The sequence below is a fragment of the Neofelis nebulosa genome, chromosome 3 (genome assembly GCF_028018385.1).
Source record: "Neofelis nebulosa isolate mNeoNeb1 chromosome 3, mNeoNeb1.pri, whole genome shotgun sequence".
NCBI classification, from domain to species: Eukaryota; Metazoa; Chordata; class Mammalia; order Carnivora; family Felidae; genus Neofelis; species Neofelis nebulosa.
In genome coordinates this window covers 93781863-93808378 of record NC_080784.1, presented here as the reverse complement: position 1 = coordinate 93808378, position 26516 = coordinate 93781863, and the positions used below count along the sequence as shown (strand labels likewise).

The 26516-nt window shown below is 40.6% G+C and overlaps 1 protein-coding gene and 1 long non-coding RNA gene across 4 annotated transcripts in view; one reads left to right on the top strand and one right to left on the bottom strand.

Moving 5' to 3' along the window:
* Nucleotides 1-16701: 16701 nt before the first annotated feature.
* LOC131507073 (uncharacterized) lies at nucleotides 16702-17852 on the bottom strand. Its single transcript, XR_009259304.1, has 3 exons — nucleotides 17748-17852; nucleotides 17366-17457; nucleotides 16702-16936 (listed from the first exon to the last, which is right to left on the bottom strand). It is a non-coding gene; the product is annotated as an uncharacterized LOC131507073 (long non-coding RNA).
* Nucleotides 17853-19425: 1573 nt separating this feature from the next.
* PCDH10 (protocadherin 10) overlaps nucleotides 19426-26516 on the top strand; it is a 62895-nt gene continuing 55804 nt past the window's right edge. For all 3 annotated transcript variants that reach the window (XM_058721374.1, XM_058721377.1, XM_058721376.1), the window contains exons 1-3: nucleotides 19426-22496; nucleotides 24073-24131; nucleotides 24683-24789. In XM_058721374.1, the coding sequence (XP_058577357.1) occupies nucleotides 19866-22496; nucleotides 24073-24131; nucleotides 24683-24789 (2797 nt within the window). In that variant the 5' untranslated portion in view covers nucleotides 19426-19865. The remainder of the gene's footprint in view (nucleotides 22497-24072; nucleotides 24132-24682; nucleotides 24790-26516) is intronic.

The following is a 26516-nucleotide window of genomic DNA, read 5'->3' as shown; positions in this document are numbered from 1 at the left end:
TAGCTAGAAGCAGCCTAAAATTGAGAGGTCAAGAAAACTAAATATCAATGAGATGTTTAGATATGTAACTAAAACTATCAAAAAAAAAAAAAAAACCTGGGTACTTTGGATGGGGAGACGGGGAGGGTGGGGGCAGAAGATCTCTGTATTTTATACACTGAACTATTTAGTTAAAATGTATACAAATCTTGATTTTGACTCAGGTCATGATCTCATGGTTCCTGGGATTGAGCCCCGAAGTGGGCTCGGGTTCTGTGCTGATAGCACAGAGGCTGCTTGGAATTCTCAGTCTCCCTCTCTGTCCCTCCCCCGCTCACTTCTTTCTCTCTCTCTCTCTCTCTCTCTCTCTCTCTCTCTCTCAAAATAAATAAAGAAAAAAAAGAAACATTAAAAAAATTAAAAATTAGTTATTTTTAAGAAACTGTAACTTGAAATATGTTAAAACCTAAAACAAGGCAATGTTTCTTAGGAACATCAATACTATAATTAATAAGCAAGTTGAAACTGTCATGTCAAAATGATTGAAAAATAATGCTTTGAAAATTTTCAGCTATATTTAAAACTTTGAAAACTGCTTGATCTCCAAGTATGTATACTTTTCCTATGTAATTTTTTACGCTATTTATTTGTTTAGCGTACTCTTTTCCACTGTGTCAAAAAAGTCCAATACTACACTGAAATTTTCAGAAATTCTACAGTAATCGAGTGTGAATTAACATATGATAGATGCTAGACAGCAAAATCCCAAATGCTGGCATAAATTCTGCCTTTGAATCAACTTCAACTAAAAAGTGGCAAAACTGAAAACAATCTCCATAAAAATCCAATATGGTGCAACATAAAAAAAATCACTCCTAAGAAAAAAGGAAGCAGTCTTCATCATCTGTCTGAGGTTGAGGTAGGAAACACGCAAACAAAATGTTACTCATACTATTACTCGTGCCTTCAGTTCTGCAATTTACACCCCCCCACCCCGTCTTATGTTCATTTTAAGAAAAGTTATTCTTTGCTTTTTTATTAAAGCGAGAGGGAAATGAAAACTTTAATGGGATTGGCCTGGTATAATGCATTTGCAAAAGTGAAACCTTAAAGTGAAATCGAGTGGGGCACAGGAAATCAAATGAGCTTAAGGACTTCACTATAACCAGGGAATAAAAGGTTATTCACTTTTGCAAAATCAAAGCAGTTTCTGACAAGTCTAATTAATGCATAAAATTATTGTTTTTTACAATAGACCTTTAAACTGTTTCTACTCAGCAGTCTCCAAATGGTTTCACTCGGAGCTACTGGACTTACTGAGCTGAGGTGGCAGCTGCTGCTTTCCTTAGTTTCCTTCATTCCGTAAAAGGAGTGGTAACTTCTATTTGGCTTCAAAACACTTTTCCACTGACAACTCCCTGTGCTTTGTTTCTCCCCGAAAAGTTTAATCTCATTTAGGGTATTCAAAGGGGAAAGAATCAGGTTCTTTTTAAAAAGTAATTAAAAGCATGATGCCTTTAGATTCACTTGCTTCTAAATTAGGACTGCCCTTTCAAAGAAATATTAAGCTGAAACAGATAAAGTTCATCTCCGTAAATACTACAATTATCTGGGGATAGAAGGATCTATATGTAAGCCAAGTTCTCCACACCTGTGGTTTAGCAATATCCACTCGAAAGAAAGATTAAGCAGCAATCAAACTGCATTTTGAACTATTCATTAGATGTCAAAACATTAAATCCCTTACTCTTTAAAGATCAATGAACTCTATTTTCATATTTGAATACTTCTTTATCATAAAAACATATTCATGACTTTTTGGTCACAAAATATGATTGATATTGACCCTATATTTGACCATAGAGAGGCTTCAACAAAATATTACTGAGACAAAAGTATACAGTCTGGAATTTTTCAGTGAGTCATGTAGAGTGAATAAAACTAAATAAAATGAATGGGGGGGAAATATAAAAAGGTAAAATATCCCCTGATTCAATTAACTAAAGGCAAGCTCCCTCTGACTTTTTACAACTAAACATTCTTCTGTGGATACAAGTAGGCTAATTAAATAGGAAGCTTCATGCTTCTTAATTACTCACATTTCTCACAGAAAGATATTATGTGAAATTTAACAGTCATTCTATAGAAACTAAGTGCACATTTCCAATTTCACATGATGAAATTGTTGGAAACAAGATATCCACAAGTTAGTATGTACAAGATATGGTATACTGGACTGAGCTCCTTGTATGTAAATGAAAGAATGATCTAAACATGATTCTTTTAGCATTTAGGGTTGTAAATACATTCACTAATTGCACTGTGAATCCATAAAATATAGGAGAGTCTTTATGGAAATAACAGGTTTGCAGCAAAACAGGTATGGCAAATCAGTAAGCTAAATATTTATGGAGCATCTTTTTCAAAAAATAGATTAAATGCAATCTATAATGGCGTAATTTATTCATCAAATTATAAAAATAAAATAATCCACACAAAATAATTTTCTTTACAAAAGAACTGGAAAAATAGCTAATCAAAGGGGCTCCTGGTGGCTCAGCCACTTAAGTGTCTGACTTTTCAGCTCAGGTCATGATCTCATGGTTCATGAGTTTCAGCCCTGTGTCGGGCTCTGCACTGACAGCATGGAGCCTGCTTGGTATTGTCTCTCTCCTCTCTCTCCCTCTCTTTCTCTATCAAAATAAATAAACATTTAAGAAAAAAACAGCTAATCAAGGACTTCATAAACTTCTTAAATATATAAAGGATCACTATCATTAATGTAATTTGTTATTAACTTTCTATAAATGTGGGCCACTGTATTGAAATCATTTTGAAATGTATTAAAAATGTCTCTTATTCTTATTAAACAACATTTAACTTGTTCTCTTTTTCTTTATTGTGTACACCATCACATATGTAGCACCTACCTGAATTCACCCAGATTTCTGGCTCTCTGCTTCCAAATCTAGTGATACTTGTGTGCACATCTTCCTTGCCATCAAATGGTTGACTCACAGCTGTATGTCATACAGCTGTAAACTAGAAAGAACTAACCAATGGCTCTTAAATCAGGTACTCAGACTAGCCATATCACCTCGCCACCTTTCACAGGAATTTCTTTAACCAGAAAAAGGTTTTGTATGCACTTATAGCACAATGTCACAATGTCCCAAACATAGAAGACTTCATTGCACATTTTTAAACAAGTGAGTAAATACATATATGACATTAGCAGAAAATAAATAAGCTTGGGAGATACGCATTCTTCTAAAATAAAACTAGGAAAATTAGGCAGGAGAAAATCTTTCAGAGGATAAAACAAGAGTGAGCACTTTGTAATCACTGATTTTGCATTCACAGAAGACATTACTTGTTCTAAGACCACTGCTTGTGTAAGAATGGTATTTTTGCAAAGGGCAATGAAGGTGGACTCTTAGAGCAGTCAACTTTGACAAAGCTTTTTGTCATCAGTGTTCATGTGAAACTTACTTGCTCAAGTGACAATAACTACATTTTCTTTTTTGCCTGTATTTTTATTATTGTTTAGTTATTCCCCATGGAAGATAAGGGTTTTGTTAATGTAACCAAGAAATTCTTCAAATGTCTCCTGCTGGGGACTCAACATCTTAAACCACAGTTTTGCTTCCACTGACATGTTCTTAAATCCTACCTTATATTTCTGCCAAGAGAAAAAAAAAAAAAAAGAAAGAAAAAAAAGAAAAAGGAAACCTACTCTATATCCAGACTTCCCTTTACACCTTTGCTTTAAAAGCCTTATTGCCATTAGAATGACAAAGTTATTTTAGTGGGTCTCCCACTAATTTAGTGTTTGGGGCAAATTGCCTAGTGGGAAAACATTCAATTTAATGGCTAATGAGAAATCTACTTTAAAGCAACTCCTGAAGGAAATCTTTAAAAAGAACAGCTTAAGTTGTGTTTGTTTTCTCTTCCCATGGCAAAACAACCATAGTCATTTACTAATAACCCTCTGTATTTCATCTCTGAATTCCATAACCCTCACAAATTTCAGAGGTACTCAATTTAAATTAAAAGATCCTCTTAACCTATTCAACGTTTCCTATTCTCCATAGCACTTTTCACCTTCTGAAAAGCTAGATGACTTATTTATTTAATATGTTCATTTGTTGTTGTCTGTACTTATACACACTTAAATGAAGACAAGAACATTTGTCTGTTTTGTTCGCTATTGTATCCTAAACACCTTGCTTGGCACAGATGTTGAATATGTATTTCCTGAATAAATAAATGAATTAGTCAACCAAAATTTCTTCCCATTTTTTTAATTTCAAGTTGAAGTTACATGAAGCATTACAAGTTATTAACTACTGGGGGGGGCTATATTTAATAAACTTGAGTTCATAAACTTGAACTATTTATCACATAGGACCATGCAAGCACAACCTAAATAAATGATTTTTTCCTAGGCTCTAACCACACATGCAAAATAAGTCAGCTGCACTCATACTGCAATATCCATTGATGTTTATCTTTTTATTAAACATATGCATCAGTAGTGGGAAAGATTGAGATCTCAACTAATATAATAATGGAAAAATTCTTAGACATACTCCATAGGAATACGGTAGCTCCAAGCATATTTTTTTCAGGTGAAAAGATGCCCATTCTTAACATGCTATTTGATTCAAAAGCTATTCAAGAGTAAATTATTTAAAAAAAAAGAGGCTACAACCTGGGGCCCATTGCATTTCTCCCACCCAAACAGGAGATTTGGGGTTGGTCTCCCAACATTTTCATGGCTTCAATTTATTTTTCAAATGAACTTAGCTCAATACATTTAGCTGATGTCTTCTTGTGTTTCTACAGGTTTATGCCTATTTTAAACTCCAAATGCTTAAGGGTATTCATACTTCCAAATGCTAGAGAACTCCATCTTATCAAAAAACAATAAAATCAATTGGCAAGTACTTAAGAAACATTCAAGTTTTGAGAACTTATCTTACTGACCTTGAAAGAGAAAAAAAATGAATAGTTTCTCTCTGAATTTCTCTAAGTCTACTTATTTCTTATTAGAATTAATAATGCTTAAATATCAGCTTGAGAGAACCAAATGATCCTAAAACAATTGCCCAGCATTAACATGAACATTTGCAAGCAAGCATATCTATTTGAAAGTTACAAGCTACTATATAGGCCAAAATTTGCAAAGTAATTGGCTGCATTAAAATGAATAAACAAGTTATGGTGGGGAAAGTGACAAACAAAGCAAGTCAGCAAACAGACATAAAAAGCCACACTGGAGGGGCGTGTGGGTGGCTCAGTCGCTTAAGCATTGAACTCAGGTCATGTTCTTGCAATTCCTGGGATCCAGACCTGCTTGGGATTCTCTCTCCCTCTTTCTCTCTCTCTCTCTCTCTCTCTCTCTCTCTCTCAAAATAAATAAATGAACGTAAAAAAAAATAAATAAATAAAGACTCTGGAGAAAACACATATACAAAGTAAATACCGCTTACTTGGTTAGCAGTACAGTGGTTAGTATTCATAATGTCAGCCCTACACTGCTAATTATTGACTTGACCCTTAGCAAGTGTCTGAATCTACTCCATTCTCAATTACCTGCTCTAAACATGAGGATTTTGAATTAGATAAGATGATTTTAGTTTAGAAGGGAAAGAGGTTAGTTTACAAAGTTCAATATGTAAAACAAAACAACAGGAAAATTGCAGGGCACCAGAGTTTGACCTGCTTGCCTCTTTGGCTCTCACCTCCACTCTCTCTGCCCCATCTTCCAACCCCACGTGTCTCTCAGTAACCTTCCTAAAACCTCTGGATTCACTTGTGAAAAGTTCTGGAAGGCATGGTGTCAATAGACCACTTTACTGCCTAAGGTTCTTATTCTCCATGAGACGACACACTCTGGCTATTGATCATCAATTTAAAGTTTTCTCTTTCTCTATATCATGTATAATTTTATTATACTCATGGATATAATGCTTTTGGAGTGGATATGAGGCATAAAGAATAGCAATTTTGTACTTATTCTCAAAGATAGATATCACACCTCAAGATAGTAAATCAAGAAAGTATTGAATTTTTACAACTTAGCAGTCAAAACACATTTGCTTGTAACTTTTATGACAGAAGAGGTGGAGACAGAATAAAAAATTCTCTTGTCACTGGCTTGATATGTAATTCTAAGAAGGCTTTAAGCTTTAAAATTCTGATGTTAATATTAAGTCAACTGGTCAGTGACTATTACACTCTTTGTAATGTATCTTTAATAACATTACAAAAAATACTTTGTATCTGTCAGAATAAACCTGAGATTTAAAATACTTTCCAAGAGCATTCTCTTATTTGTGAGAGTTTACTTGATGTTCTTATATTAATAACAAAGAGGAAGGGGGAGTTTAGAATGGGAGTTAAAATTGCAATGAGCTTAAATATGAAATTGCTAACCAACTGAGATATTTTCTATCTACCTGCAATAAAACATGGAATTTAGCTGTGTATACTGCCACCTATAATTCACTGAAATATAACACATTCTTCTCAGATAAAAAAAAAAAGAAAATTTGCAAATGTTGCTGAACACAATATAAATCAGCAGGGACTCTGTGATCATCAGCAATTTAAGAGAACAGCACCATATTAAAAAGATATTCTTAAATGCTGTGACCTTTACTTTTTAATCCATTTTACCCACAATTATTAAAGTTGGAATAAAACTATAAAGTCAGTAACATTGCTGCCTTTACATCTAAAATTCTTCATATGTAAAATTTAAGTGCACAGAAATAAATTGTTCTTGTTAGACTCTCCAATCTATGAATCGGATCTTATGCTCTCGTGCATGTCCTTATTTTAAACATAAAAATGTTACATAAATTATGAGAAAACCAGCTAAATCCAAACTACTAATTTTAAGGGTGAGGAAGAAGGGAACTTTTTAAATGGGCATTTATTTTAAAATTGTAAATGAATTTTCTCATCCCAGATTAATTTGGGTGTGTTATTAAAAAGAATTATGACGAAGATCAATAGATTTTTAAGATAAATAAATCACATGCTCTTGGTTGATATTTACTCATTTTTTTTGCCTTTCAGAGATAAATATTATTTTATACATTTAATTCTAGAAAAATAGTTACTCAAATAAGGAATGCTATACTAAAACATAAATAACTGAAAAGTCAAAAACCTTTTAGACAAATATTAATGTGAATTTCAGTAAGAACCATAAAACAACTAGTAACTTAGTTTTCCAATCAGAAGACATTGTCAAAGCTCTTTATGCAGGTTAGAAATACTCTCCACTCGGAATGTGAAAAACGGGTTATTATCTCAGGACTCTCTAACTGAAACAAGCCTCTTAGAGTTTCTGGGATGTCAACACTAAAAATTGGGAAGTTTTAAAATCTTGTTAATGAGGAAATTATTGAAAGGGTAACAATCTTAATTCCTGTCTTCCCACATCAATGTCAAAAGGAACTCACCCTGTAGGGGCACTTGGTTCAGTCAGTTAAAGGCAGACTGTTGATCTCTGCTCAGGTCGTGATCCCAGGGTTCATGAGTTGAGGTCCCATGTTGGGCTCTGAGCTGACAGAGCCTCTCCCTCCTCTCTCTGGGTGTGCACATGCTAGCTCTCTTTCTAAATAGATAAACAAACAAACAAACAAAAAAACTTAAAAAAAAAAAAAAACACCTCATACTGCAATTAAGAGAGGTCCATATAATTGCAACCTTGATTTCCCCTTCCAGAACCTCCATCTGTTGCCACCATCAGTGGTTTCAGTGAACAGGGGCTCCTAGGAGTGAATGAGCAGGTCTCAGGAGAGGGCTCCTGCTCACCATTTGAGTGCCTCACTTCGTGGGAAGAGCAAAATTTCTGCTGTCTCTCACATATTTGTTTGGGAAATTCTCTTACTTGCCTTCAGGAGTGGACCTGAACAGCCCAATGGTAAGCCCTGTAACAAGAACCTGGAGTGATGTAAATGTTCCACATGTGAAAGGATTCCAATCGAAAGCACCAATGGAGCCTCTGAAACAGAGCATCTGAAATGGAGCATCTCACCCATGCACTCTAAGGGACACACAACTGAAGAACTAGAAGGCTGCCCCCGTAAATCCCCTCTTTACAGAAGACCGAAACTTCTCTTCCAGCCAAGGAATATCTGCAAAGAATCTATCCCCCTTCTTAAGCCAATAAACTCACTGCTTGGACTCTGGCTGGACTCCCTATTCTTTGGGCTCCTCCCAGATAAATGCAGCCTCCCCAGGCGCTCAGACTTTGCAAAAGGTTCCTACCTTTTGCCTTCCCTGTGCAATTCTTCTGCTATTCCTGAATGAACTAAATTTCTGGTAGTTGCACTTTCCTCCATTTACCTCCTTTTTTTTTTTTTTTTCCACAGATGCTATCATAGCTCTAGTTAGCCCATGGTTTTATATTTTTTTAATTAATGCTCAAATTAGTGGGAATTCATCTTTGTATATCACGAAAGATGAAAAACTAAACCTTTCTTTTCACAACAGACACAAAATTTCTCCATTTTAAACCATGCAAACTTCTACATCACCTGAAGTTGTGTCATCTGCCCTGTTTCACTGATATGTTTTTATTTTCTTATACCAAAAAACATAGTTTTAACTACTATACCTTTTTTTTTTTTTTTTTTTTTTTTTTTCCTACCGTGTGTACTTTACCTTTATACTTAAATCCTTTCACTCTGGTCAACTAATCCTGACTTCATTAGACTGTGAAAAACCTCACAGGATTACTCTTAATCTTGCATGTGCAAAATAGTTGTGAGCCTAATTACAGAATTATATCCAAACTCCATAATATCTAAACCATAATATAAGTGTCAAATATGGAATGAAGAAGCTGGGGAATATGGAAATGCATATATATATATATATATATATATATATATATATATATATATGCAACTAATAGCCTTTTTTTTTTTTTTTTTGAAGTGACATAATTCCATTTCAGGAGATCGAAGAAATGAGAAGCTAGGAGCAAGACAGTGTCCCCTCTGGCTTGAAATTCAGTATATTGCTTTGAGTCCACAAAGTTAATCAACATTTCTTTTTAAATTAACCCTGAAATACTCTTCTAAATTATAGTATCTCCCGATTCTACCTAAGGCAGCAAATGTTCTCCCATCTCCCTCTCTGTTTACCCTTAACATCTAACATTCTAATCACAGAGGACTCCTTCTTACCTTATCATCATGACCTTATAAAATGAATAAAACAATCCAGAATATTGGCTTTTTTGCTTACTCTATTCATATTCATACAGTCAATGAAGTAAATAGAAAATAAGATTAACATTAGACAAGAAAATCATAATGATAGCAATTGGAGAGAGAAGACATGCATTTCGTTAGTGGAAAGTAAGAGATAAAGTGTTTTTAACACACTCGTACCATGGGCTTTCCGTATTAGGTTTCTTAGCAATAATCTACTTGAAAAGACCTTTTTCAAATACAGATTATTAAAAACATATATTGTGGAATTGAGTGAAGTATCTTAGAAATATCTTTTAAGATGAATAATAGCAGAAAGTGAAAAGGTCAAGCATTCATGTGTTTAGCCAGCACATCTTTATTAAGTACTGGTTATGCAGCCAACAATTTCATCAAAAATGTGACCATTCAGGGGCGCCTGGGTGGCTCAGTTGGTTGGGCGTCCGACTTCAGCTCAGGTCACCATCTCACGGTCCGTGAGTTCCAGCCCCGCATCGGGCTTTGGGCTGATGGCTCAGAGCCTGGAGCCTGCTTCTGATTCTGTATCTCCCTCTCTCTGCCCCCTCCCCCATTCATGCTCTGTCTTTCTCTGTCTCAAAAATAAATAAACGTTAAAAAAAAATTAAAAAAAAAAATGTGACCATTCAGCTGAACGTTTGTTAGGTTCCTTGGGCTTAAACAGTACTCTCTCTTATCCTGTTCAGCAGAACGACAATATGTTCTTGATAAATTCGATACTTAGGTAGTCTGACTAGGCAAGGTTAAAAAATGGTTGGCGAAAATCAGCAATCAGCACTTCATCATTAGATTAGCAACAGCGGCCAAGGTCCTCAAATATATATGCTAATGAACAAGCAATAATATTAGGTTTTATCATAATTCTAAGGCTAAAGTTGGCTATTGGCCCAAATCATACCCAAAGCATTACTCAGGTATGAATGCTGAATGAGGATCTCACCCTTCTCTGCTGACCTTAAATTTGGTCAAGTTCTTGCACGTGGTGATGGGGAGGGGAAAATCTAATGAAATAAAATTAAGGCCTTCTGACATTGGAGATTTAAGCCAATCTCCAATGAGATTGAGTCCAAAGCCAGGATAAACTGAGTCCAAAGCCAGGATGTTGCCCCGTAATTGAAAAGATTAATTTACTCTTTGATGATCTCTGTAAGAAAAGCTTTATGCTGTCACTGCCTTCACTTCGTCACTGCGCAAGTCCTTCTCATTTACTTCAGATAGGTCTTTCTACTAACCCATATCACTGTTGTCTTTAAAACAGTAACAAAACTGCCCTTTTCTAGAAATTTTTGTTAAACTAATTGGTGTTATTCTAGTCTTTTCTCTATTCTCCATGCATTCAACATTTATAGTCATTATATGTTTTAACAGGTTTATTTTCATACTGTTCAAAGTTCAGACCTGTTAATGTATATTCTTTATTTATCACATTGAGGGTGAATCCTTAAAAAAATATACCCATGATTTACATTTTTTTCTTTTTTAATTTTTTTAATGTTTATTTTTGAGAGAGAGACAGAGACAGAACGTGAGAAGGGGAGGGGCAGAGAGAGAGAGGGAGACACAGAATCTGAAGCAGGCTCCAAGCTCTGACCTGTCAGCACACATAGCTCAATGTGGGGCTCAAACTCACCAACCGCGAGATCATGACCTGAGCCCAAGCCAGATGTTTAACCGACTGAGCCACCCAGGCTCCCCCTACATTTTTTTTTCCTATTATTTCAGTATTCCTATGGCTGTGCTCCTATCATAAAAGCACCAGTGCATGCTTTTGCTTCTAAACTTATAAGAAGCCACTGAAGAGAATACTAACAGCAAAACTAGGCAGAGAAATTGCAAGGAGGAGAATGCTAAAGAGAAAGTCAAATACAATTGAGGCTTGACACTCAGAATTGGTCATTCTAATAAACTCATTCTATTTTCAGTCACTGATTTTCACTAATTTGTTTTTAGTTTTGAGAATTTTAGTACTCAACGGCATGGATAGAGTAGTAGGTATTAAGGCTTTACATCAAGGAACTGGAAGAAAGATAAGCGAATCTATCAAATAAGAGTACTTTAATCCTAAAATTGTGACACATATAGAAGAAAAATATTTTTGCAACGAAAGAGCCATGTTCTTATCAAGATGATTTTAAAAATCTATCTACATATTAGTATTACCATATAAATTAAAGCTTATAGAAAATGTAAACTTATCTGGAAAAAAGTAAATAAAAGTTTCAACATAAAACATGATTATGAAATAAAGGTCATTATTGATTTTTATGTCTTGGTGCCTAATTAAAATTTTGTTAGTTTAGTCTTCTTCATTCATTATTTGCATCCAATCTTCAAAATTATATTGTAATTTCCGTAAAATAGGAACAATGTTAAACTGTTTTTGCACCTCAAAGTAAATTCTTTAGTTTGTGTTTCATGAAGGAAATAAAACCACTAGGAAAATCAATGCCAACTATTCTCCATAATTATCTTGTTTCAGGATACCTCATTCAAAACATCTGGCTATCAAAATATATAACACTGACTGAGAGTCTACAACAGGCCAAGAATTTTACATATAACATTTCAGGTAAGCCTCACAATGACTCAACAAGGTCAATATATCATCATATTTTAACAGATGTTCAGCATGTTTGACACACTTTGACAGAGTTTCAAAGAAGTTAAGTAGTGTGCCCAAGTTCACATATTTTGAGAAGCAGGGATTTGAGCCCAATTTGGCTTAATTCTCAAGTTTATGTTCTTCATAATTTACTGTATCATTGTCTGCCATAGTTGGGTGCCTTTAGAAATGAGTCACATAGAGAACCTACCCTGTAGGACATCCAATACACATACCCTGAATTACCAAGTGCTCTTCTAAAAGAAACACAATATTGTTCCTCTGTCAGTACTTATTATCAAAATAATAATACATATTTTACTTACAGTAGGTATATAAGATTCCAAATCATCTTCCTTTGATTATTTCTTTCTGCATTTAAGAGCATTTAAAGTTGTTTCTTTCCATTTTCTGCTGGCACAAGATGGTCAAATAAATTTGTTTAACTTTGAAATTTCAAATTAAAACAATCTTTTCTGAGCAACATTGAAGAAGTTAGTATCAAATGATAGTTGAAACAGAATTTCCCTTTTAAAGACCAGAAATATATACAAAATAAACACAGATACTTGCACTGTATAGAGTGATTACACTTTTTTTTTTTTTTTTTCCCTAGCTTTTAACAAACTCTGAGAAATCAAGGCAATGCTTTTGGGACCGCTGATCAACATCCTATCTTTCAGGACTGGAAGAAGTGGAGATGCATTTCTCTTGGGCACGTGTGTTCTATCAATTTCCATTTTCAATCATTAAAACCTACAATTTCCATTTCAGGCTGGTCTGCATGAGAAAGAGATGGCTGCTTATAGTCTATTCACTAGTGAAAAAAAAAAAAAAAAAACATATTCAAGTTTCGGTTTCCTGACAATGCCCTGTGCCCCCCGCCGCACATGCACACACACAAAACACCTCCTTAAATACATTTCCATGGCTCAACTCAATGATGTACTAGCCGTTTGACTATGATGAAAGCTGTATTCTTGTCAGTACAAAATCTGAATGAACCCCAGTTCTAAATTAGTTCTTTTTTTTTTTTTTTTTTTTACTTTTTAAGTAAATCTAACTCGAACTAGAGAAACATCGTGTTGTAGAAAAATGAGCTTCAACATTAGCATCAAGAGGTCTGGATTTGAGTTTTGTATTGATTTGGTGAGTTACTTAAATTCTGAACATCCTTATTATCTTTACCTATGATATTGAAATGATAATACCTTTAGATATGGGAGGTTATGCTAACGTATGTAAGAATGGTTGGAATACATTGGCTCTTTAAAGTTAATTATCCAGTTTCACTTAAAAAAATCAAAACTGTAATAAAATAAAGAATATTACAGTATAGTGTTCCCAGGCCCATTTAAATGAGGCATCATGAAAATCAAGTTTCTAACACAAAAAATTACACTAAGTAGCCAGTCAAACTGAGATAGATAATTTTTTTAATGAAGTATCTATTTGTTCTGTTTACTATTATAATTCCAATTACTAATTACTAACATAATTCTCAAGTTATGTTTGATATTCTTTGCATGGTGACTGTCTCCAACAACATTTTAAAACTCTTCAGAAAATAATGCTGTGGTTTGTGGATTATCAATGTGGATGCTTGTGGATTATCAAAATTTGGATAATCTCATTCTGTATTTATAAACTCAAGGGGCTTCCCCTTAAGAAAACAATTTATACTTGCCAAATAAACACTAGCATTATGCTGACTGTATCACTGTCAGATAAGAAGCAAACACACTGGTGAAGAAAAAACACAGAATTCTAGATACCTTTTTTCTTACTCAGACAAACTTAATCAGGGCTTGCAATTAATTTTTGAAATTGTTCTGAACCGATCTAAATGTTCAAACCTTCATTTCTACCTCTGGACCCCATCAGTAAAACCCACATAGCATTCATGTTAGCAAAACAGCTTGCTTTTTAAATGTGATGTCTTGTAGTTCTTACTCACAATCCTAATAATATCATTGATTTCAGTAAACTTTCAGTAAGAGTGATATGAATGCTATCAAAACCAGAAGCTGTGATTCATTTTTTTCTTCGTCTTTTTCTTTTTCTACCTGGACAATTAAGATTAGTCCTAATAATGTGACTGCAGAGGCCTCTGGGTAATTAGAAGTTTCCTGAGGTTAAATGTGTAATACAGCAAAGATACTATCTTCTCTTAAAATTCTACCCACACGCTAAAATACTTACATAAGACACAAATGGTTAAATAAAAGTTCTGGGAGCAGTCACCCATCATAACATAGAGGTAACTAGATGTTTTTTTCCAGATTCAAAAAACAAGCATCACATAAAATGTTATCTGATTGATTTTTTTTTTTCCTGTAATTTAAGATGGCCAAAAGAACTATTCTGTCTACTAAGGCCAAAATAAAACTAAGGCATATGACCTTTTTACTAATTCAGGTGTGTCTTTAACACACTAAGGAAGTAAACAATGTTCTGGAAAAATAGGATGAAACAAAGATGAAGAAGATAAGAGACATTTTTGAGAAATCAGATTTTTCAATATCCAAAGCAATGACAGAAAAAGGTAAGATGAGATTACACACTTTGATTTTCAGAGAAAGAGGTCATGACATAATAAGGATTGTCATTCTAAATTAGATCTATTTATTTGCATTCCGAAAGAAGGTGTGGAACAAAACATTAGTTTCCCAAAGACTATTTATCACTCAGTGATACAGTATGTGAAGGAACTGACCAGAATGTTAGTATGTTCAATGTTCACCACCCATACTCAGGGAAAAAATATATATCTGGAACCCATATCGGACACCACTGCCTAATTTAAAAATATTCCTGGACCTCTTATTGATCAATATCTCTTATAGAAAGGATGAGAGTGTAGCATCTGAACTGAAACAGTATTATTAGAAAATGATATCGTGAGCATTAGGATGTATAATTCATGTTGCTTTCATTTGCTCAGACCATTGTAAAAATCCATAAATCATTTTCTTCTTCATGTATTGCTTAAGTGCAATTTGTCATTTTGCATTAGAGGGCTGCTTCAGCTCATCAGTGCTTTTAATTCACTGTTTAGAGTTTAACAAAATGCTGGCCCTGACTGATAACTGAAAAGACACTGAAATGTGAAGCCGTACCAATATTAACGAGGTTAAACAAAATGGAGAAGAACATTTCTACTTTGAATATCAAGTAATGCTTTAATGGAATATCTAGTATTCCCAGTCCCCAAAATATGTATTAGTTTGTTCTCTGTTGAGTTGAGAGCATTACAACACAGTAACTAAGGAGTTACCTAAATGCTTACAATATGCTATCAATCTTTTCTAGAAACTTAGTCAACATTGTCTATAACTAGATGAACAAAAATATCAGCGTCCCTGGCATTGGCTCCAAAACTTTCCACCTCTAAAGTTAGGTTGCACTACCACAAATAAACCTATTTCATAGCCGTAAGAGATGCAACGCAGTCCAGGTCCTTTGTGATTGCTCTCTGCACTCTCCTTGCTGCGAATGGCAAATGCCAGGAACCATCTACCTCAATCCTGGCCAGGTCTGGTGTTTGAAAGACTTCTTATTGACAATTTAATTTTTTTTTTCTTTCATTTCTTTAAAAAAAAATCTTCTCTCAAAGCTCTGGGCACACTGCAATAATAAGAGGATTTAGAAACAAATTGCTTTCAAGTCAAGTTAAATCACTGCAAACACTCATTTATCCAACCGCTGGTTAACAAACTTGTTTCCCTCCCGCTTTTTCCACAAAAGGGTGAGAAAGAAAGCAACCCTGTTACCTAGTTTCAAAGTTTCTAACTATGTATATAAAAAGCATTTGTGGGATCCTTTGCACCCCCCAATTTCTCATGCACTTAGAGGCCAATGAAACACACGAATGTGCATTATCACTCTCATACACCAACCAGGACTTTATGAAAATTGATTTTGATACACCTCTCGAAATAATAATTACTGCTTTTCCACTCTGATTTAGGATGCAATTTGTTTTAGCCCAGACGGTTGGCTCCCCTGGAGAAGGTGTTGGAGGTAGGGGTAGGGAGGTGCTCCATAGGTATCACTGCTCCCTTCCTGGTCCAGTAATGGGGGAAGGGGGATAGAGGGGACGCGGTTTATTACACGATGTTCCGCACTTCAAAGAGGTCGTGAACCCCACCACCGAGGCTCTTATTTACTTAATCATGGCTTCACTAAATTCTGGGGTCCACCGAAGGGCACGTAAAAGAAAAAGGAATTAAGAGGCATTTTTAAAAGGCTGTTGTTTTGTGGGTGACGGGGTGGGGCTGTTTAATGGTTCCAGGATAAAGAAGCGGAAAAGGCTATTAATGCCAGTATCTGAATCTTGTTCGGAACAAAATGCTCTAGCAGTTGTCTTTGGCTGGAGCTACCTAGAGGGAAGACAAGGCCGGGCTCGGGTCTGTTCCCCCTAGCAGAAGACCCCGCTGTCACCCTGAGGGTCCAGGGGAGCCTTAGAGACTAGAAGTTCGAGAGGCGAGACCTCTAGAGGGCCCGGGCCGGCGTCGCCTGCGCGGACACAGGCCTCTGTGACCCAAGAAATCCTGCAGAGCCCCCAACAGGCGAACCCTGCGGAATGGGAGCTCCAAAGCAAAATTCTCTGGCTTGCCCTATGCTGCTTTCGCCGCTAGGAGACGCCTGCAACCCACGTTTGCGAGAGAGTTCCCGGCTCAAACACAACAGCTCCAAAAAAAAAAAAAAAGAAAAAAGAAAAAAAGAAAAAAAAAAAAAGCAGCTCAAGTGTTACAGTGGATGTAGTGATTATTTACAGGCAAATCTGGCCATCTCTCCACGTTCTCATCTCCACCTCTGGAAGCTCTTTGGCTCGCAGAGAACGCCTCAAGTCCGCCCAAACTTCATCTACATTTTGAAAACACAAACCCTCTTCCCCAAACAGTTTCAGATCTGCATTGTCATTCAGCCACATGTCTCTCACACGCAAACACGCGTGCACACGCGCGCACACACACAAGTGTTTCCATATGTATAAATGAAAACATTAGAAAATTACCGTCATTTTAAAAAATGCTCCAGGATTCTGATGAGTCAGCTAGAAGAGCTCAAAATATTTCATTTCAGTCCTGCAGATCTAAAGAAAAAGGGGGGAAGGGTGGAAAGTACAGATGCAATGCCGTTATTAATATTCAGATATACTATAATCTCCTTTTCATTGATCCACAGGTCGTTTTTATAAACTGCCATTCCATTCTCAGCAGTAGACGTGATGCTAAAATCATTTTAACTGCAGCGGTTTTCTCTTGGCTATGGCCAGTAGTCAATTTACTGCAGCTGAAAAAGGATTAGCCATTTTTGCTGGCATCCTTTCCTTCCAACCGCTCAAAGGCACGACCCATCTCCATGAAAGAGCCCGGGGCGGAGGGGGGGTGGTGGCGGATGGGGGGGGGGCAGGGCAGTAGACACGCACTCTCGGGACTCACAGAGGCATGCCTCCGTCTGCAATCACGCCCGTGGACACTTGCTCTCCTTAATTCCCTATCACGAAGAGATGAAAACGTACCTCGGGCTTGGGGAAATGGTCCGCCTTTTCTCGAAGGTTGTGTTGGTGTTACCCTCGGGTCATTCATTACCAGGAAGCCGCGAGGGACCGTCCTATGTTGTGGCATAAGAAGACTAAACTGGGGCAGCTTTAGTGAATAAACAACCCCCGTACAGCCCATTAATTAGTATAAAAACATGCTTTAAAAAATCTTTTTCTCGGAGAATGGACATCCATTCCACTCTCTAACAAGAGTTCGCGCTGTATTTTAACTTCACAAGAAGTGGATGCATGGATGCTCTGCTTTGCCCCCGCGCCACGGCAGTGGGCCCTCAGAGTTCGTCAAGCGCATCCTTCGAGATCCGGGTGGGGGGTTCGGGACTCCGCTGGGGCTTTCACAGACCTGTGCTCCGGGCTGGGGGAGGATGGATGCGAGCGCCGTCAGTGTGCGAGCGCCTTCGCTGATAACCGCAGAGGCACAGACTCGGGCCCCGCATGTGCTCAGCCCCTGCCCGCCTACCCACCCCCACCCCTGCGCGTGTTCTCAGCAGCCCGGCCGTTTTCACCTAGCGGTCTTGCCCCAAACTGGGCAAGAATCGCTGCCCGGGTCTATAATGGGGGCGGGGAAGGGGATCTCCAAATGTCACAAAAAGCAGAAAATAGCCCGTGCGCGCCGCCGCAGCGAAGCACTTGGCAGGGCGAGGCGCAGGGATATCCGAGGCGCCTTACAGCGCCCAGCGGCGCTCGGTTGCCAGCGAGTCGGGCGTTAGGCTGGCGTGCTTGCAGGTAGTGCTCAAATGGAATTCCTCAGTCATTGATCAAAGCGCTCGTAGCCCTAACTAGGTCCCCAGGGGAAATAATCTGTTTGGTAAGAATGTTACGGATATACACTGAAGAAGGGCAGAGGCACGTCTAACGCGTCTGCACATCTATAGTAGCTGCCAGCCCACATCTCCCGACGTGAATTCCTCGGCTTTTCAGGACCCACCTCCGCCCCACGCCCCAACTGCCTCACTCCGCTGCATCCAGCCCCGATAGACCCTCCCGCTTAGTTTGACACAACCCATGTTATATCCCTTTTTTAAAATCGTACAGGCAGTCTCGGCCAGAGCCCCTTCGTTAGGTAACCCCTGTCAGTTAGCGGCCCCTCTGCAACTTTTCCCCTTCTCGGTGATTTATTTCCACGATCGGTAGTAAAGGAAAACACCTTAAAGGAAAAAGAATGTTAGCGTCATTGGAAACCCCGCTCCTGGGAGAGGATACCGCTGCTGTTGCTATTATGTTTTCGCATTTGCTGATGCAAACAGGGGAACCTCTCTATTCCCTCTCCATTACCTGCGGCTGGGGACTGGGAACTTTCCGCGGCAGAGTCCCCAGCCAGCGCCTCGGGACCTGCCGGGCTGTTCTCACTCTCACACTCACACTCACCCCGGCAGCCCGCCCGAACGCGCGTTCCATCCCGCCCCTCCCGGCTGCCGAGTGACGCTCATGATTGACAGCCAGATCTGCCAGTTAGCGGTGGCTCGGTGGGTGGTGCTCTTCAGCGATTGGTTGGCAGAATGAGGGCGCTGCGCAAAAACAGAAAAGCGGAGCGCTCGGAGCTCAGAAACTGCCAGCCGAGATCACAGTCTCTAGGACTGAAGCAGGAGGAGGGAAAGACTGGAAGGAAGAGAGACAGGTTAGAGGGAAAGAGGCTTGGGAAGAAAACAGCAGGAAAGAAGCCGCTCATCACACTTCTAGAGAGGCAAATGATGCTGGAGATGAGGACAGAGAAAGACAAAACTATGAGAGCCAAAAAATACAAATAAAACGAAAGAGGAGAAAATGCCAAGAAGAACATCCATCCGGAGAAATGAAGAGAATGAAAGTTTTATGCTGCAGAGCCGTTCTATGTTTTTCCGGCAAAAAATTCTCTTGCTGTTTTTAAGCCCTTTTGCATTTGCCAGCCGTTGACATTGAGGCATGTTCAGCGGTGCCAGCAGCGTCTCCTCTTCCTTCTCCTCTTCCTCTTCATCTTCCTCCTCCTCATCTTCCTCCACCATCACCATCACCACCACCGCCGCCACCACCACCACCTCCTCCTCCTCCCCCTCCTTCTTTTCCTCCTCCTCCTTCTCCTCCCATCAGCAAGAAGACAAACCGAGGACAGTCTTGAAATATCGAAATTTCCTCCTTGGGATTTGCCAGCGCCGCGTTGCGCCAAGACTGTCGGAATAAAGGACGCTGACTATTGTATTATTATTTTATTAATTGGTCAGTGGGAAGATTACCGATGAGGAAAGGGGACGCCTGTCACCCTTCCTGCGCTAAGATTGAAAAATGAGGCTGAGTTGGGGGAAGCCCTAAAATGAAGCAAAAGGAATAAGATTTTTCAGGACAGAAAGCCACAGGAGCCCCCCACACAGCGCACTTTTATTTGTTTTTTTTTTTTTTTTAAGATTTTTTTTTTTTTTTCGTGGTGGTGGGGGAGGTGATTGGGTGGCTGACTGGCTGCGGGAAGCTGCTTCCTTTCCCTTTGGAGATGATTGTGCTATTATTCTTTGCCTTGCTCTGGATGGTGGAAGGAGTCTTTTCCCAGCTTCACTACACAGTGCAGGAGGAGCAGGAACATGGCACTTTCGTGGGGAATATCGCTGAAGATCTGGGCTTGGACATTACAAAACTTTCAGCTCGCAGGTTTCAAACGGTGCCCAACTCGCGGACCCCTTACTTGGACCTCAACCTGGAGACCGGGGTGCTGTACGTGAACGAGAAGATCGACCGCGAGCAAATCTGCAAGCAGAGCCCGTCCTGCGTCCTGCACCTGGAGGTCTTCCTGGAGAACCCCCTCGAGCTCTTCCGTGTGGAGATCGAAGTGCTGGACATCAATGACAACCCCCCCTCCTTCCCGGAGCCGGACCTGACTGTGGAGATCTCTGAGAGCGCCACGCCGGGCACCCGCTTCCCGCTGGAGAGCGCATTCGACCCAGACGTGGGCACCAACTCCTTGCGCGACTACGAGATCACCCCCAACAGCTACTTCTCCCTGGACGTGCAGACCCAGGGGGATGGCAACCGATTCGCCGAGCTGGTGCTGGAGAAGCCGCTGGACCGAGAGCAGCAAGCGGTGCACCGCTACGTGCTGACCGCGGTGGACGGGGGAGGAGGGGGAGGAGGAGGAGAAGGAGGGGGAGGCGGCGGGGGAGGGGGCCTGCCCCCCCAACAGCAGCGCACCGGCACTGCCCTACTCACCATCCGAGTGCTGGACTCCAACGACAACGTCCCCGCCTTCGACCAACCCGTCTACACTGTGTCTCTACCAGAGAACTCGCCGCCGGGCACGCTCGTAATCCAGCTCAACGCCACAGACCCAGATGAGGGCCAGAATGGCGAAGTCGTGTATTCCTTCAGCAGCCACATTTCGCCCCGGGCGCGGGAGCTCTTTGGACTCTCCCCTCGCACTGGCCGGCTGGAGGTGAGCGGAGAGCTAGACTATGAAGAGAGCCCGGTGTACCAAGTGTACGTACAAGCCAAGGACCTGGGCCCCAACGCGGTGCCCGCGCACTGCAAGGTGCTTGTGCGAGTACTGGATGCTAACGACAACGCGCCGGAGATCAGCTTCAGCACGGTGAAGGAGGCGGTGAGCGAGGGCGCGGCGCCCGGGACCGTGGTGGCCCTGTTCAGCGTGACCGACCGCGACTCCGAGGAGAATGGGCAGGTGCAGTGCGAGCTGCTGGGGGATGTGCCGTTCCGCCTCAAGTCTTCCTTCAAGAACTACTATACGATCGTGACCGAAGCCCCCCTGGACCGAGAGGCCGGGGACTCCTACACCCTGACCGTTGTGGCTCGGGACGGGGGCGAGCCGGCGCTCTCCACCAGTAAGTCGATCCAGGTGCAAGTGTCAGATGTGAACGACAACGCACCGCGGTTTAGCCAGCCGGTCTACGACGTGTATGTGACCGAGAACAACGTGCCCGGCGCCTATATCTACGCGGTAAGCGCCACAGACCGCGACGAGGGCGCCAACGCCCAGCTAGCCTACTCTATCCTCGAGTGCCAGATCCAGGGCATGAGCGTCTTCACTTACGTGTCCATCAACTCTGAGAACGGCTACTTGTACGCCCTGCGCTCCTTCGATTACGAGCAGCTCAAGGACTTCAGCTTCCAGGTGGAAGCTCGGGACGCCGGCAGCCCCCAGGCTCTGGCCGGTAACGCCACCGTCAACATCCTCATCGTGGACCAGAACGACAACGCCCCTGCCATCGTGGCGCCCCTGCCTGGGCGCAACGGGACTCCAGCGCGGGAGGTGCTGCCCCGGTCGGCGGAGCCAGGCTACCTGCTGACCCGCGTGGCCGCAGTGGACGCAGACGACGGCGAGAACGCCCGACTCACCTACAGCATTGTGCGGGGCAACGAAATGAACCTCTTCCGCATGGACTGGCGCACCGGGGAACTCCGCACCGCGCGCCGGGTGCCGGCCAAGCGCGACCCCCAGCGGCCTTACGAGCTGGTGATCGAGGTGCGCGACCACGGGCAGCCGCCCCTGTCCTCCACTGCCACACTGGTGGTGCAGCTGGTGGATGGAGCCGTGGAGCCCCAGGGAGGGGGCGGGGGCGGTAGCGGGGGGTCAGGGGAGCATCAGCGCCCCAGCCGCTCCGGCGGCGGGGAGACCTCGCTGGACCTCACCCTCATCCTCATCATTGCGCTGGGCTCGGTGTCTTTCATATTCCTGCTAGCCATGATCGTGCTTGCCGTGCGTTGCCAAAAAGAGAAGAAGCTGAACATCTACACCTGTCTGGCCAGTGACTGCTGCCTCTGCTGCTGCTGCTGTGGCGGTGGGGGCTCGACCTGCTGCGGCCGCCAAGCCCGGGCGCGCAAGAAAAAACTCAGCAAGTCGGACATCATGCTGGTGCAAAGCTCCAACGTACCCAGTAACCCGGCCCAAGTGCCGGTGGAGGAGTCCGGGGGCTTTGGCTCCCACCACCACAACCAGAATTACTGCTACCAGGTCTGCCTGACCCCTGAGTCCGCCAAGACCGACCTGATGTTCCTTAAGCCCTGCAGCCCTTCGCGGAGTACGGACACTGAGCACAACCCCTGCGGGGCCATCGTCACCGGCTACACAGACCAGCAGCCCGACATCATCTCCAACGGAAGCATTTTGTCCAACGAGGTAAGGCTGAAGCGAAAGGACCACCATCTCTCATCTCCTCCATCTGAAAGCCTCCTCTAGCCCGGCCCTTGTATCTCTGGTGCACTCTGTATTTATATTTAGGATATTAACTTCTTTGTATCTTTGTGGGGGCAGGAATTGGGCGGGGGAGGCTATCCCACCCCTTCGTATGTAACCTAAACTTCGTGTTGTCCCTAATTTTCTGCGCTCCACCCCTCCACATTTACTTTCATTTCCTCCCCTTGGTGCTTTGCCACCTTGTACCTTCCTTCTTCCCTCGGGCATCGTTCCTTTAAAATCCTAACCCCTTCTCAGTCCTTTCCCTTCTCAGTTTTCTGAGGGTAAAGGGAAAAGTAGGAGGGGGACCGAGGGAAATGTGATGGAGGGACTTTCTGGCACCGGCAAAGGTCTTTTTCTCTTTGCGTTTGTCCCAGGCGTTAATAAAGTTAATGCTGTTTGCTTTGTTTATCGATGCTTTCAGTCGCGTGTAAAAGTAAGCTATAGATTGTTTAACTTTGCACAGTCGTCTAAACTCGAATGCATGTTTTAGCGAATAAGTTATCAGATCCTTGTCCCCTGAACTCGGGTTGCAGAAGAGCCTTCAGTTCTGCTCTGGACAGCATTTACAGACGCTCTTGAAACCCAAGGCCCACACAGTGTGAATTTGAATGAAGTTACTTTGGCACAAACCCCTGTAAGCGTAAACTAAAGAAAGGCTTAAACAATTGTTACCTTAAATATATCTTTTAACTAATAATCACCTCTTGCCACTGTTCTTGATAAATCACCACTGTTGGCTTTCTTCCTCAAAGAATTTGGCTTGTCAATTCCGATTTCTATTTAAAAGATGGAGAAGTGGCAAAGTTGGAAGGTGGGAGGGAGGGGGAGAACAGGGTTGATTTATGTACTAGAAAGTTTGGACCGGAAAAGGTGTGTGGATGCCGGAGGTGGGGGGAGGAGAATGCAGAGGGCGTTTGGAGGGGGAAAAGAATGGGGAGGGGGGGGCTTTATGAATTCCTTTCTTGGCAGGTTATTTTATTTGAGTCTTAGATATTATTAATTGACTTTCATGAATATTTGTACAGTTCATTTGTATCTTAAGCACATTTTGAAAATAAACAACAAAATAATTCCATAAAATATCCAAACTTTTTGCTTATTGAGCGTGCTGTTTTTCTTGTGTCAACCAGTATGCACCTAAACACTGTTTTAGGCCACTGAAAGAAAGACTGTAAAGTTTACCTAGGTTGACTCTATTAGGGACAATAGTTTATGAGCCCTAGCTGTGAGGTCATTTGCATTCTCTCCTTAAAAACACACAAACACATGTTTAAAATTGGCTTTTTATTTTTGGAATTTTTTTTTTAACCTTTACTGAAAGTCTAGATTGAGTGTCTCTGCATATCCCCCCCACCCCTTACCCAGCAGTCACTAGGGTGAGGTCTTAGAATAGCTTGAAAATTCATAAAAATGCACACAATTACTTAAACTAGACTCAGTTCCTTACCTCAAAAAAAGGACTGTTAGTTAAACCCTTAGCATTCAAATGCTCTTGATTTATTTATTTTTTTTCTAGACTAAACACCAGCGAGCAGAGCTCAGCTATCTAGTTGACAGACCTCGCCGAGTTAACAGGTATGGACTCTTTTTTTTTTTTTTTCCTACCTTGGTGTGTGGACAATTTACAACCTACTAAAATTAGGAATTAGGGGTATTATTCAATATTAAAATATAAAATGTATAAAGCATTTCCAGTTAAGGCAGAACATACATGCTGATTATGTTGGGGTTCCTAGACAATACATTAAAATCTGGGCATATTTCATTTATATACAACTTTCTGAATATATTTGAATATCTTATCAATTTACACGCCTACGCTGCTTCTGATAGTCTCCCTAACTGTTCCAGGTGGATACTCTCTTTTATGAAAATCATATAAACATATACATAACTCTAATCATAGAAAATGGCTAAACTAGATATGCCTTAAGGGCTCAACCACCTGCTATGCTCAGTTTTAAAGAGTTAAGTTTAAGGTGATGAAAACCAGCTTTATGCAGAAATAAAGACAACTGAGAGGTCTATGAATCTGCAGCACCATTGTTGACCATGTGGTGGCAGAAGAATGTTTTCTGTGTTTCTTCACCTTTTTTATTCTAATATTCACGTTTTTGTACTTCTAGTTCTGCATTCCAGGAAGCCGACATAGTAAGCTCTAAGGACAGTGGTCATGGAGACAGTGAACAAGGAGATAGTGATCACGATGCCACCAACCGCGGCCAGTCAGCTGGTAAGTGTGTTCAAAGAGCAATGCTGACTTTTATGGTTTTTGTTGTTGTTGTTGTTGTTGTTGTTTTAAATAAATCTAGAAAGAATGATGTCCTAGGTAATTTTCTGTAGGTTTAATTTTGGTAAATCCACAGAAAAAATGGTGTCATGTTATGTTGATAAGTGTATATTCAAAGAGGATTATAAAAATTTGATGTTCCTTCAGAGAGGTAAAGCTAGAGATTTATTGTGAAATATGTTAGAATATGAGCTATTTCTTCCTTATGTAATGTTCTTTAGTGCAATTGTATTGCATACAAAGAGCTATAGATTTCTCACCTGGTCCAGTCCTCAGTCTTTAGTCAATTAAGGTATTATTAGACTTGTTTATGGATGAGGTAACTGAAGATGAATGAAATTGATTGAACTGTACAAAGTCACAAGAGAATAATTGGATGATTGGGAACTAGAATCCAAATTTCTTGCTTTTGAGAGCAGTGCATTTTGTAAGCCACTGAGTATTGAATGGTAGAAGGAATGGTGATGAAAAGTCACGAATAGCCTGAAAGCAGGGTTTCCAATGCTGGGTTCTTAGGCTTCAGGACATTAGGAAACATTTGATAATGTGTATTTTCTCGAGCATCCTAGATTTCCTCATATTTTCAATAGGGTCCATGACCTGTCAAAAGTTGAACCCTGTGTGTATTTGTATACGAGCTTAATGATAGTCACTGATGGGGTTGCAATGTGACACAGATGTTTTACATTGTTTATTTGCTTTACTTTTGTCTATATAAATTTAACTGTTAAGTTTTATAGGATGCTGATAACTCTGCTTACTAATACTTAAAGAAGACACTTTAAAAATAAAATATGTACCTTACAATGATGAAAATGATTTCATATTTGAGGTTGGATTAAATGAGGTTGGATTTTCTACCTCGTTGGCCTTTCAACCAAGAAGGGTGATTGTTGTATTTTTTTTTTTAATTTTTTTTTTTAAGGTTTGTGGTTTTCTGACATGCGAAAAGAAATGGAAAGGTGAATGAATTAACTTTTGTGACTTGTAAAAATGTCCATCATTGGGCCATCTCTGGATTCAACTCTGGTCACATGCTTTTGAGCTCCATTTTGGTTAACGATGTAACCCTAGAGTGAGAGAGTCCTGATTCTCAAGGTAATATTGGTCCTAGAGAGCACACATTCCTTAACACACTTGGTGGACCTCTAAACCGTGCTGAGGCAGTGTGTCAAAGGGCAGCCCACACCCCACGGTCGCCTGGCAGCAGTGGTTACTGCAAGCCTCCCACTTGGCCAATGTGTGCTGTGTCTGAGACTGACTTAGCCTTGGGAAACACAGGCAGGAGGAGGGGGGGGAAAGGCTGCTCAAGGGTCTCTTTATATTGCTGCAAGTCATTAATATGCAGACCTAATGAGACTTGAGAACTGCCAAGAATCCCCGGAGGTCCCTGCCCCTTGCGGGCCTTCACGCTAAGTGAACAGAGCATCTATTTAGTGTCTGGGAACCTGACAACAAACCAGATCTTGCCAGAAGTTTATATTTGAGTACAAAGTCCCTTTCATTTTTGGCCTATATATGGCATATGATTTATTGTTATCTTTAAAAAGCTGTACATGTAGAATTGCTCATTCCTGTTCTTTTTCCAGGGTTTCTAATTTAAGTTAGCCTTTTTTAAACTTTTAAAACAAAATGTTTAATATTAAAACAGAGTATCTGGTGCATGTTTC